The sequence below is a fragment of the Balaenoptera borealis genome (genome assembly GCF_965194805.1).
Source record: "Balaenoptera borealis genome assembly, chromosome: 7".
In the NCBI taxonomy this organism is placed as follows: Eukaryota; Metazoa; Chordata; class Mammalia; order Artiodactyla; family Balaenopteridae; genus Balaenoptera; species Balaenoptera borealis.
This window is the reverse complement of record NC_138864.1, coordinates 117,472,281-117,485,666: the sequence shown is the minus strand read 5'-3', so window position 1 is coordinate 117,485,666 and position 13,386 is coordinate 117,472,281. Positions and strand designations below refer to the sequence as shown.

The window sequence follows — 13,386 nt, the reverse complement described above, 5'->3', positions numbered from 1 at the left end:
ACTGAAGCCTGCGCGCCTAGAGCCCGCGTGCCACAACTACTGAAGCCCACGTGCCTGGAGCCCGTGCTCCGCAACAAGAGAAGCCACCACAGTGAGAAGCCCGTGCACCACAACAAAGAGTAGCCCCCGCTCACCGCAACTAGAGAAAGCCCGCGCGCAGCAACGAAGACCCAATGCAACCCAAAATAAAAAATAGTAAATAAAATAAATTAATTTAAAGAAAGAAAGTAAATGCAGACGTGACTTCACTCCTAAATACTTGAGTATAAACCTCCTAAGAAAAAGGACGTTTTTCTACATAACCACAATGTCATTACTACTAGCTTTTTAAAAACATGCATATCCTCTATAAGGCTGGGTTTTTGCTTTGTTTTTGTTTTTAGGGTCCATCCTGTCTTGTGGTAAGCACTGTGCTGTGTTGGGATGTAAAGATAAACAAGCAGAGTTCCTGCCTTTAAGAAGTCCAGTCTCCTGGGGAGACAGATATCTAAGACAATGATTGTATTAGGCTGGGATGAGGGCCATAGTAGCTTTATCTACTTTCCTTTCATTCAAGGAGTGTGTCAGCAGAAATGTTCTTCCTGTGGGATAAAGAACTGTTCCCAGAGTGGTGTTCTGGAGTCCATACTCCATTCTGTGATTCACCGGCCTGACCCTGATGGACCTTTCTCCCCGACCTAGAGGGGCTTGCATCCATCTAGAAGAGAAGGATGTAACTAACACGGTATCATTCACTTCGTCTGATTCTTTCAGTTCCTCTACAATAAGGATTGGCCAGGCACAGAGGAATAAGAAAGAAGCTTTGAGAACCAGGCTGAGGAATTGGGGGCTTTATTCTTCAGATCACCTGTATTAAGTAAGAAGACGTATGTTTGGCTATGAATATCAGAGACCCAAATTAACAGTGACTTAATCAAGATAAGCATTTAGTTTTCACTTAACAGTCAGGAGATAGCCGGTCCAGGGCTGGAATGCCAGTTCAGATCCATGGGGTCATCCAAGGACCTAGACTCAAGTTGGCTCTCGCTCCATCATCCCCTCCTTGATATGTGGGCTGATGCCCTCACCTGTATGATTCAAGACGGCTTGTCACCACATCCATATGCCAGGCAGCAGGATGGAAGAAGGGACTACATACTCCTTCCCTTTAAGGCACGTTTTGGAAAGACACACCTCACTTCTGCCTGTATGCCACTGGCCAGAATTTACTTGTGTAGCCATACCTATTTGCAAGAAGGTCCAGAGAAACATAGTCACCATTTGGAAGGCCATATGCCAGGCTAAGAATAGGAGGTCCTATTCCCTATAAGAAAGGAGGAGTGGTATGTACTAAGGGTCAACTTGCAGCCCCTAATACACTGGTATTTCTTTAAAAAAAAAAAAAAAAGCCTTCTATAAAGTTTGGCCCTTAAGATGCTCCTTAAAAATAGGTTTATTGGCCAAATAATTTTGGAAACATTTAGCATGGTATTGATCTTGTAGCGATTCGTAATGTAGAGAAACATTAAAGGCTCTGAGAAGTTCTGTGGTAAAGGAACATGTCTGTCTTTGTTTAACCTAAACAAAGATTGTTTGGCTAAAATCCCTTTTTACAAATTTTGTTTTTTGCAGAAGCCCTAGTCACCTAAGCTTTGGGAAACACTGCTTTGGGAATTATTAAAGTTTCCTTAGTTTGCAGTGATGCAAACATTTTTACAGCTGTTCCACTCCTAGGGACGTAGTCAACAGAAATGACTGCATATTGTGTCAGTCAAAGTCAAGGTTTAATCAAAGAAACAGAACCACTGGGAGATAAATAAAGGGATTTATTGCAGGGATTTGATCTTGTGCAATTGTGGGAGCTGGTTAGAAAGCCTGTGTAAAGCTGTTGCCTTGTGTCTGATGGTGGAGCTTGAAGTCTCTTGAGCGGACAGTTAGGAAGAAGAGAGTAAAGTTGAGAAGAAGGAGAACAAGCTGGAACTCATGAGGGTGGGTGGGAACCCAGGTCAGTGTGTCGCTGCCTCCTGTTCTAATGATGTGGTGCCCTGACCTGATGAAGCTGATGCCCTTCATTATGGAACTAAGCACACGCCTGGGAGTCAGAGAAGCTGACAGAGGACCCAGGGAAGGTGGATCCATCGGCAGCAGGCCTGCCAGCCACCCCCCAAGTGCGATGAGCCTGCAAGATAAGCAGCAACGCCCATGAGTTACCTGATGCCCTCACACTGGCCTTCCGACATAAACACAACATGGCTACTGCTTCACTTCGCCTCCCCAGTCTCAAACGGAAATGGGAATGCTGAGAAATGTGAATCAGCCCAGCCGGGTCACGCATTACAAAGCTACCGCACGTGTAGTCACCAGATGACAAGTATGGAATTGTTCACAGTAGTGCTGTTTGTGATAGCTTCAAATAAGAAGTAAGCTAAATGTGCATCAACAGTTAAACAGATAAGTAAGCTGTGTTACGTGCATAGGATGGAAATAGTAAATGAAGAAATTATTGCTACATGCATTAACATGGATGAATCTTGCAAAAAAATATTAAGCCAAAGAAAACAGACACAAAAGAATACAAACTATGATTGCATTTATATAAATTTCAAAAACAGCAAAGCTAATTTATGATGTTAGAAGTCAGGATAATAGTTAGCCTTGAGAGAGGGATAATGATTCGGACGGGGCAGAAGAGAGGCTTCTGTTTTGCTGCTCATGTCCTGCTTCTTGATCTGGCTTCTGCTCACACAGGTATGTTCATGCTGGGAAAACTCATTGTGCTGCCTAGCTATGATCTGTGCACTTTTCTAAACTTATCCTTCAGCACAAAGTTTAGGTACATTAAAGTTTTAACAAGTCCTTGAGTAGTCATGGACGGGCTGGGTTAAGGAAAGGAAGTAAGAGCAAGTTGAACCCTGCGTGGAGTGGCATGGGGGCGGGGAACAAGGCAGCAGGTACCAGAAGAAGCAGGTAAGTGAGAGGACAGAGTCTGCCAGAGGGTCATCGCAGGCTGTCCCTCTCCTAGGCTGGCCATCTGTTGCCATCATGAAGGGTTAGGACCGCGTGCGCAGGAGGCTCGTCAACAGAAGCACCCACGTGGCACAGATCATGATCGTGTAGATTTGGGGTGAGGGTCAGCACCTTTGTGAGCTTCCTGGGTGTCCTGATGCACAACACAGGGTGAAAGCCACTGGACCGAGGAGACCGTAGACGGGGATGCTAGCGGAAAGACAGGAATGTGGGGGAAGTCGGTGTGCGAAAACTTACCTTTCTCCCCACGTTCGCCCCTCATTCAGCGTGCAGCATGCTTTTTCTTGTCTTTAACCCTGACAGATACAACATTGTTCTAGCCTTTCTGTTGTGTGAAATCTTAATTCCTTTTTTCATGCTTTCTGTTTTAGCCCACTGATTAGTTGTTTGAGTTTATGAGTCCTCTTTTGAAAATAAACTACTTGAAAGTGCCTTAGGCTGCTGAATATAGGATAGGCTGATCCCCTGTGATGTCCACCCCATTCGGAGACTGGGTTATGTCCAGGTAGACTTGATATGCGGTACCTCTGATGCCCCGAACAATTATCTGAAAGCATTGTTGTCTGGGATTAGTAATGGTATTTCTAATGCCTGGGAAATTAGGGTTTGAGGTGTTGATGAGAAGTTTGTTCTAAAGTGAAATCTTACAAGTATCTTAGTATTTTTATTTGGAAAATTTTTGAATATGCAAGAAAACAGTAGGGCATCTTCTGTAGCATTCTCTCAAGCCTCTAGGAAACACTGCTCTTGTGAAATTCTCTGATGCCCTCAATCTGATGGCTGCTTGTCATTGCTACGTTCTAAAATCCCATGTTATCTTCTGTCATAGAATTTACCACACACCACCACCCCCGGCCCCCAGAACTGTAATCACTGGTCTCCTTGTTTATCTCCATATCTGTCCCTGGAATCTAGTCTGTTTGAGGTCAGAGACTGTGTCTTATTTGACTTTGGAGCTCCAGCATCTAGCTCAGTAGAAACTCAGTAATTAGGGATAAGTGAATAAGCCCTGAAATTCTTCAGGCAAAGAACTGGTGTCTGGACCTTGGAGAAGAGCTTCATTTTGAGGAGAGAGGAGAAGGAGTTAGGGAAGGAAGCAGAGCTACATTTGATCAGAGAAGAAGGAAAAGAACCAAAATAGTATTCTATCACGAGAGTCAAGGGAAAAAGGGGAGACATTTTTGAGGAATTATCAAATGCCACAAAGACATCAATGAAAATGCGAATTAAAAAGAGTTTGGGGGTTTGTCAGAGTCATTAGTGGCCATAAAAAGGCAAGATGGAAGCAGGATCTCGAGGGGTTAAGGACAGAGTATGAGATGAGGAAATGGGGGTAGAGGGTCAAAACATGCACTTAGAAGTGAGGCTGCAAGAGGAAGGAGATTTGGAGGTGGCCAAGCAGAATGGGAGAACCAAAGCCGGCAGCCTTGCTAGGAAGAACTGTGTTCATTTGAAGGCAGAGATCGGAGGTGCCTTCAACGCCCATCTCCTGGCCCTCGGGATGGCTCAGGGACTCTGCTGGCATGTGGGCGATGGAGGGATGAGCCACCTGAGCATCCTGGTGGTCAAGTCAGTAGTACATTTACTCCGAAGCCATGTGCACTTAGCCCTGCACTAGGCCCTTTGAATGATTTTGTCTCTTTCAAACTTGTATCCTCCCTTCCCCACAGGAAACATGGTGGAATGGTGCTTACCTCAAGATATTGACCTTGAAGGCGTTGAGTTCAAGTCTATGGCCAGTGGGTCCCATAAAATTCAGTCTGATTTCATGTAAGTACTGCTGATTGCAAGTCTTCTCTGTACCATTTCCTCTGCCTCTGTGCTTTCCCCCAGAGAATAAGGGCTCTCATCGGGGCACTTTCAGGAAGTGTGTGTAAATGCCCTGAAAATATATACTGGTTTGTGTTTTTATATCAGTTTGCTAGCAAGAAGTTCCCAAGCTTTCATTAGGTTCTCGATGAGTTTCATGATCCAAACATGTTAAGAACTCCTGCCATAGAGGTTCTCTCCTTTCCTAAGACATGATTGGGCCTTGCTTGAGGTTTGGCTTTAATAAAGGAATAGAGTTTCGGTTGCATTTGGGTTAACTTAAGACATGTATGTGCTAAAACTTGAAATTCGAGCTTTAAGTAAGGCCAGTTTGTAGTCCTGTGTAATCAAGATTCCTGTGAGGAGCACATTGAAAGAATGTAAGGGTGATGGAGTAGCTTTCATCTTCTCATTGGGCTGAAACCATGACAGACATAAGTGTGAGAAAGGGGAAGGAAACAGAGTGACAGCTCTGGTCAAATGTTCTATTTAAAATATCAGAGACTCAGGAAGCGAGGAGAGAATCAACACAGTTTATGCTAATAAAACAGAGGTCCCCCCATCAGGTCAGTTGTTATGCAGGAGGAGAAGGGCTGTACCATGGTCGTGGGCAACTGAGCGGCAGGCTTTGCAGAGATCAAGTCCTGGCTCCAGCGGGATGACCCTTGGCGAGTTCCACAATTTCTTTGAGCCTTGGTTGTCCCATCTGTGAGGTTGAGGGCCTTGGGCTGATAGTCCCCCTGAGATTCTAAAAAAAGGTTTTTCTCAGGCTGAGTTTTCTCAGGTAGAGCCCTGGACACAGTTATGTCTTTTGCTCGCGACTGCATCTCAAAAGGCAAAACACAAAGTAAAATGAAATTTCTCTCTCTGATTTCGAGCCACGCTACACATTGGGTCTATTTTAGCTATTTCCGAAAGGGGCCCTTCTTTGGCCTGGCCTGCTTCGCCAACATGCCTGTGGAAAGCGAGCTGGAGCGTGGCGCCCGGATGAAATCCGTGGGCATCCTCTCTCCATCCTACACCCTGCTGTACCGGTACATGCACTTCCTGGAGAGCCAAGTCCGGTATGTGGCTTACATATGGGGTGGGGTGCAGGGAGGGCAGAGGCGGCAGGGCCCTGCCAGTTGGTGTGCTGGGCTGAGCCCTCAGGGGTAAAGGCTGTACATCAGAACGGCAGATGCCTCACCAAGAGCGTCCATGGCTGAGTCTCACACCTCGGGTGGTGGTCTTCGTGTTTCAGCCAGCGTCCTGCGTAAATGATTCTTCATCCTCGAATGACAGCTGGGGTAGATTTTGCTTTCAGCTTATACTAATATTGTCATCAATTTTGTTGAATTAATTTGTTGACATTGATGTGATCTTTGCTTACCTTAAACCACAATAATTATCTCCTTGCCCCAGGCAAATAGACTCTCAACTTTTTTTTAAGCCTAATCATTTATTATTGGCGGTAATTATTATCATTGGGGGTAATAGGAAGGGAATTTTTAACAGAAGCTGCAAAACTATTAATTACTTCATATTTTTTCATCATGTGAGTAACCTAATTTTATTTCAGATTTTGAAGGGAAAATCTACCCCTAAGCCCTGAAGCACTGTTAAAATTTTAGCACATTTGCCTCTCTTCTGGTATGCATGTGTGTGTACTTTATTTTATTTATTTATTTTTAAATATTTACTTATTTATTTGGTTGTGTCAGGTCTTAGTTGTGGCAGGCACGCTCCTTTAGTTGCAGCTTGCGGGCTCCTTAGTTGTGGCATGTGAACTCTTAGTTGCGGCATGCATGTGGGATCTAGTTCCCTGGCCTGGGATCGAACCCGGGCCCCCTGCATTGGGAGCGCAGTCTTATCCACTGTGCCACTGGGGAAGTCCCATGTGTGTGTACTTTAAAATAATATATACATACTTGGCACCATAGGACATACATACTTTTATATCATATGCGTTTAAAAGTTATTGTTATTTTAATTTTTGATATAATAGTCTATCTTGATCATCTTTGAAAGAATATGAAATTGTGGGAAAAAAATGTTTATTATTGAAAAATTTATGTGAACGTACAAATGAATTTTAACAATTCTTCCAAATCTTAACACCCAGTGGGATATCCATTGTCAGTATTCAGTGAATGCCATTCTAAAATAGACATAATTTTACAAAAATAGGGTTAATATTTTATGAAGATTTAATTTTATCAAATAGGCTAGTTTGAAATATATTTATTTGTATATATCAGAGAAAAAGAGTAAGTGAAACTGAAGGAATTGTCAAACTTTAATATTTTTTTCACAGTAAGATACGTTATTTCTTGGAATGTTCCTTCAGAGTTAAGAAAAAAGACTGCAAAATATGAAGATACAGTGTCATTCTTATTGAGAAATAACGTATATATAATAAAGTGCACAAATCTTTGTATAGGTGTCATTGGTGTTTTTAGGTTGTGTTTTAGTTGTAGACGGTCAGGTGTCTTATACTTCTTCCCAGAACGCCTCCCCGACTTTACTTCTCAACTTTCATATACTGTGAGATTTATTACATTTAGTTCTGTAATCACAATTCCCATGATTCTTTTTTTTTAAAATTTATTTATTGATTTTTGGCTGTGTTGGGTCTTCGTTTCTGTGCGAGGGCTTTCTCTAGTTGCGGCGAGCGGGGGCCACTCTTCATCGCTGTGCGCGGGCCTCTCACTGTCGTGGCCTCTCTTGTTGCGGGGCACAGGCTCCAGACGCGCAGGCTCAGTAGTTGTGGCACACGGGCTTAGTTGCTCCGCGGCATGTGGGATCTTCCCGGACTGGGGCACGAACCCGTGTCCCCTGCATTGGCAGGCGGATTCCTAACCACTGCGCCACCAGGGAAGCCCCGATTCCCATGATTCTTAAGTCTCAGTTATATGTTTACGACCACATCCAGGGCTTAACTGTGGCTTGCTACGTTCCAGAGCCCGTGATTTATTTCTTGGTTGGTTAGATTTTGCCATCAAGCATCTTTTGTTTCTTTTTTTTTCATGAAAGGATCATGGGTGCTGCCTTCTCTGAAATCTTGCATGCTTGATAGTATTGGTCTTTTACCTTTACTCTTGGCTGGGTATAAGATCCTTAAATCTTTTCTTTCTTCCTCTCAGGATGCTATAAATATTGTGCAGCAATATTCTGATATTGGTTGTTTCAGAGAAGTCTCTTTTGTCTAGATCCCTATAGATTCTTTATCTGTGATGTTTCTGAACAGTTTTTTTCTGGGATAGTTTGTCCCTTTTTATCTATAGATATGACATTTATTTTTAATTTCAGGAACCTTTTCTTCTACAATAAAGGACTCAACTTTTCCTCTGCATTTTCCCTTCTTCTTCAGGAACACCAGTTATGTATATGTTTCTCCCCATTGTCCTCCATATTTTTCATTTTGATGATTATTTTAATAGCTCTATAGTGCTAGAGCTGTCCCATTAGTTTACTCGATTATTCCCTATGGTTAAGCGGTTAGCATGCTTCTAATTGTTTTAACTACTCCTCTACAGTTTGGAGCTGTGATACATATTTTTCTGTATTTGAAATATTTCCTCAGTTTTGTGTCTCAGAAGTAACATTGAATTAAAAAAAAATTTTTTTTTATTGGGATCTTGACACTTTAAAAAAATTATTACTGCTTTTGAAAAATTAATTTCCCAAGGAGGCAATACATTCTCGTGGTTCAAAAGCCAAAAATTCTAAGGAGGTATTATATTAGAGTCCTGGCTAAATGGTGATAACGGAGGCCCCAAAATACACTGGCTCAAACAAGACAGAAGATTCTTCCCCATGTAATGTTCTAGAAGTAGGAGGGTGGTCAGGGCGAGCAGCCTGCCGTCCCCGCAATTCGGGGCCCACGCTGCTTCTCTTATTATTCTACCATATCCTGAGAGTGATTTTGTGTTCTAAGATGTTCTTCTCACCTGCTTGAAGCTGCTCACCACTACTATGTCTGCATTCCAGCCCATAGGGAGGAATGAAGGACCCGGAAGTTGCGTACATCACTTCTCATATCCCATTGTCAAGTCCTCAATCACAAAGACACACCTGACAGCAAAGGACACTGGGAAAGGTAGTCTCTAGTTGGGTGACCTTGTGACCAGTTAAAATTCGGGGGCTCCTGTTGCAAACAGGAAGAAGAGAAGAATGGATCTGGAGGAAATTTTAGCAGCCTCTGCTTCAGTTTGTCCCCCGGCGACCTCAGTATCCTTGTGTACTCTTCTTCCCAGACACAGAGGACATTCCTCCCACCCCGAGACATCATAGAGTCTCATCTGGTTCATGTTTCTAGTCTGAAATCCAGGGTTTCTGTGTGATTTGAGGCAATCAGGACATGGTTCTCTTATCCTGGAAAGCTGTGAAAGAACCGTCACGTCCTCCATTCCCACCTCCCAAATGCAGAATAGAAGTAGAAAAGGAACCACAATACAAGCTCCCATTTGAAAAAGAAGAATGAGAAATAATATGAGCGGTCGTTAGTCCATAATAACAATGAAATTCTGCTGAGCAGGGATGGCAGAGACCCCTTGTCCTCACAGAGTGCCATGCTCCTGGCTACACCTGGGCCCTGCTCACTAGAATCCCCTTGTCCGTTTTCCTCCACGGCTCCTGGCTTTGCCTTCTGGGGGTTCTTTATCCATTTTGTGCCATAACCACTTTTGAAGCAGGCTTTGGTGAACATTGGGGAAAGCTGCATGGCTTTGGAACACGTTTCCTGCTGGTGTGGGTTTGGGGGTCTAGGTTTGAGAAGTCAGCGGCTTATATAGGCCAAGAACATGACAATACAGACGAGATCCGGCGATTTCAGGGTGCTATGGCCGTAGACAAGAATGTGACAATACAGTTCCCTCAGAAACTGAATAGGCTTCTTGGTCTGTTTGCTTCCAGTCAATCCCACGTAAAAATATCCACTGCCCAAGATCTCATCTGGGTCTTAGTTTTTAAGTCAGTAGATGGTGGCCTAGTTACTGGTCACTGTTCTTGGCGTATCTATCTTGCCCTGGTTTTAATGGCAACTACCCTGAGACTGTAGCCTAAATCTGGGCTTTATAAATGGGCAGACTCCCGTGTCTGGGAGAGTTTCATAGAGGCTTTGAGAGAAATTCTTATCTCCTGCTTTTTTTTTCTTTTAAACATCTTTATTGGAGTATAATTGCTTCACAGTGTTGTGTTAGTTTCTGCTGTATAACAAAGTGAATCAGCTATACGTATACATATATCCCCATATCTCCTCCCTCTTGCGTCTCCCTCCCACCCTCCCTATCCCACCCCTCTAGGTGGTCGCAAAGCACTGAGCTGATCTCCCTGTGCTATGCGGCTGCTTCCCACTAGCTATCTATTTTACATTTGGTAGTGTATATATGCCCATGCCACTCTCTCACTTCATCCCAGCTTACCCTTCCCCCTCCCCGTGTCCTCAAGTCCATCCTCTAAGTCTGCGTCTTTATTCCTGTCCTGCCCCTACGTTCTTCCGACCTTTTTTGTTTTTTAAAGATTGATTGATTGATTGCTATGTTGGGTCTTCGTTTCTGTGCTAGGGCTTTCTCTAGTTGCGGCAAGCGGGGGCCACTCTTCATCACGGTGCGCGGGCCTCTCACTATCGTGGCCTCTCTTGTTGCGGAGCACAGGCTCCAGACGCGCAGGCTCAGTAGTTGTGGCTCACGGGCCTAGTTGCTCCGTGGCATGTGGGATCTTCCCAGACCAGGGCTCGAACCCGTGTCCCCTGCATTAGCAGGCAGATTCTCAACCGCTGTGCCACCAGGGAAGCCCCCCCTTTTTTTTTTTTTAGATTCCATATATATGTGTTAGCATACGGTATTTGTTTTTCTCTTTCTGACTTACTTCACTCTGTATGACAGACTCTAGGTCCATCCACCTCACTACAAATAACTCAATTTCGTTTCTTTTTATGGCTGAGTAATGATCCATTGTATATACGTGCCACATCTTCTTTATCCGTTCATCTGTCCGTGGACACTTAGGTTGCTTCCATGTGCTGGCTGTTGTAAATAGTGCTGCAATGAACATTGTGGTACATGACTCTTCTTGAATTATGGTTTTCTCAGGGTATATGCCCAGTAGTGGGATTGCTTGGTCTTTTAAGGAACCTCCATACTGTTCTCCATAGTGGCTGTATCAATTTACGTTCCCACCAACAGTGCAAGAGGGTTCCCTTTTCTCCACACCCTCTCCAGCATTTATTGTTTGTATATTTTTTTGATGATGGCCCTTCTGACTGGTGTGAGGTGATACCTCATTGTGGATTTGATTTGCATTTCTCTAATAATTAGTGATGTTGAGCATCTTTTCATGTGTTTGTTGGTAATCTGTATATCTTCTTTGGAGAAATGTCTATTTAGGTCTTCTGCCCATTTTTGGATTGGGGTGTTCTTTTTTTTTTGATATTGAGTTACATGAGCTGCTTGTATATTTTGGAGATTAATCCTTTGTCAGTTGCTTCATTTGCAAATATTTTATCCAATTCTGAGGGTTGTCTTTTTGTCTTGTTTATAGTTTCCTTTGCTGTGCAAAAGCTTTTAAATTTCATTAGGTCCCATTTGTTTATTTTTATTCCCATTTCTCTAGGTTATCTCCTGCTTTTTGGGTACAGAGGAATTGGTTTTTTCAGTCCCGTGGGGTCCCAGATATTTCAAGTCTCAATTAATTTATATTGCAGAACTCAGAATGTACACCCTTACACTGTATATCCCACCATTTCTGCTTGCAAACTGACCAAGTCTTGCTTATTTTCATCTTGCTCTTGTAGTAGTAAGATGAAAACTACTAAAAACTAAAAACATCAAGGAGCTATCAGTGCTCTGTTTCTCACTGCTTCCCTTAAAGTTACAAGTTCAGATGATACAAGGCCTGTCTTCCAAGTTATTGAAGTTCTAGCAAAGTTTTTTCTTGTTTTTTTTTTTTTTAATCATCTTCCCTTTCTAGCTACTAAGCCAATGCTACAGTGTGGTTTTTGATACTATGGTAAATCATTCCTAAATATCATTTTCTGCTTTAGCTCAAATCCAGGCTAGGTTGCTATAACAAAGAAACCCAAAATACAGTGACTCAAACAAGGTAGAAGTACAGCTTTTCTAGCATGACAATCCCAGAGGAAGGGAAGTAGTCCAGTGTGGTAGATGGCTTTGTTCCACTGGGTCATTTCTGGGACCCAAGTCTTTCTGTTTTGTATCCTGCCATCTGCTAGAGTATTGTCCTCACCCACATGGTAGAAGTTGATTCACCATTACTAGGTCTTGCAGGAAGGGGAAACACACAGGAATCCCAGAAATTGAACACATCGCTTCTGCCCACATTTCATTGACCTGTTCTTAGTTCCTAGCCACACCTAGCAGCAAGACAGTCTAGGAAATGGGGTCCTTAACTGGGTGGCCATGTGACCAGCTAAATTTTGGAAGGTTCTGTTACTAAGGGAAGAAGAGAGTGGCAGTCTCAACCACTGGCATAAAATGAAGTCTTCACCCAGTTCCCATATCCATCTAATCATCCCAGTAATCACTGCTGATTTCCCATGTATCTTTCCAAAGCTTGTGTATGTGTATATACAAATACAAATGTATATTCTTATTTTCCCTCTTTTCATACAAAAGGTAGCATGTTATACATGTTGTTTGCACCTTGCCTTTTTCATTCAACAATATATCTGGGAGATCTTCTCATACTAGTACGTGGAGAGCTTCTTCATTGTTTCTCACAGTTGTATTACGTGCCCTGTATAAAAGAACCATGCCTGCTTTATCAAGTCGCTTACTGATAGACATTTGGTTGTTTCCAGTCTTTTGCTGTTATGATGCTGCACTGAATACCTATGAGCAAGTATAATTTCACACATGAGTAGTATATGTGTACGTTAAATTTCTAGAAATGAAATTGGTGATTCAAAGAGCATATGTATTTGTAATTTTAATAGATATTGTCAAATTGCTTTACATAGAGATTGTACCATTTTACATGCCCAGCAGTAATGCAAGAGAATGCTGTTTCCTCACAGCATTGCCCACACAAAAATACAACTTGTGGATTTTTGGCATTCTGATTGGTAAAACACGGTACATGAGTATAATTTTAATTCGCATTTTTCTTAGGAGTGAGGACAAGCACCTTCATACATGTTTGAGTCATTTATATTTCCTCTTCTGTGAACTGTTCCGAGCCTTTGCTACATTATTATTATTTTTTAATTAATTAATTTATTTATTTTTGGCTGCATTGGGTCTTCATTGCTGCACGCGGGCTTTAGTTGCGTCAAGTGGGGGATACCCTTCGTTGCGGTGCGTGACCTTCTCATTGCGGTGGCTTCTCTTGCTGTGGAGCACGGGCTCTAGGCACGCGGGCCTCAGTAGCTGTGGCATGTGGGCTCCAGAGTACAGGCTCAGTATTTGTGGCGCACAGGCTTAGCTGCTCCGCGGCATGTGGGATCTTCCCGGACCGGGGCACGAACCCGTGTGCCCTGCATTGGTAGGCGGATTCTTAACCACTGCGCCACCGGGGAAGCCCTGCTACATTATTTTTTGATCGTTGGCTTCTTCTTATTAATTTCTAGGAGTT

The 13,386-nt window shown here is 43.1% G+C and overlaps 1 protein-coding gene across 10 annotated transcripts in view; it reads left to right on the top strand.

Annotated features, from left to right (window-relative positions):
- Nucleotides 1-13,386, top strand: part of DENND11 (DENN domain containing 11) — a 59,759-nt gene that overhangs the window by 22,031 nt on the left and 24,342 nt on the right. For 8 of the 10 annotated variants that reach the window (XM_082400353.1, XM_082400351.1, XM_082400349.1 and 5 more), the window contains exons 2-3: nt 4,677-4,776; nt 5,694-5,879. In XM_082400353.1, coding sequence (XP_082256479.1) covers nt 4,677-4,776; nt 5,694-5,879 — 286 coding nt within the window. The remainder of the gene's footprint in view (nt 1-4,676; nt 4,777-5,693; nt 5,880-13,386) is intronic. The other 2 variants (XM_082400352.1, XM_082400345.1) reach the window with 2 other exon arrangements.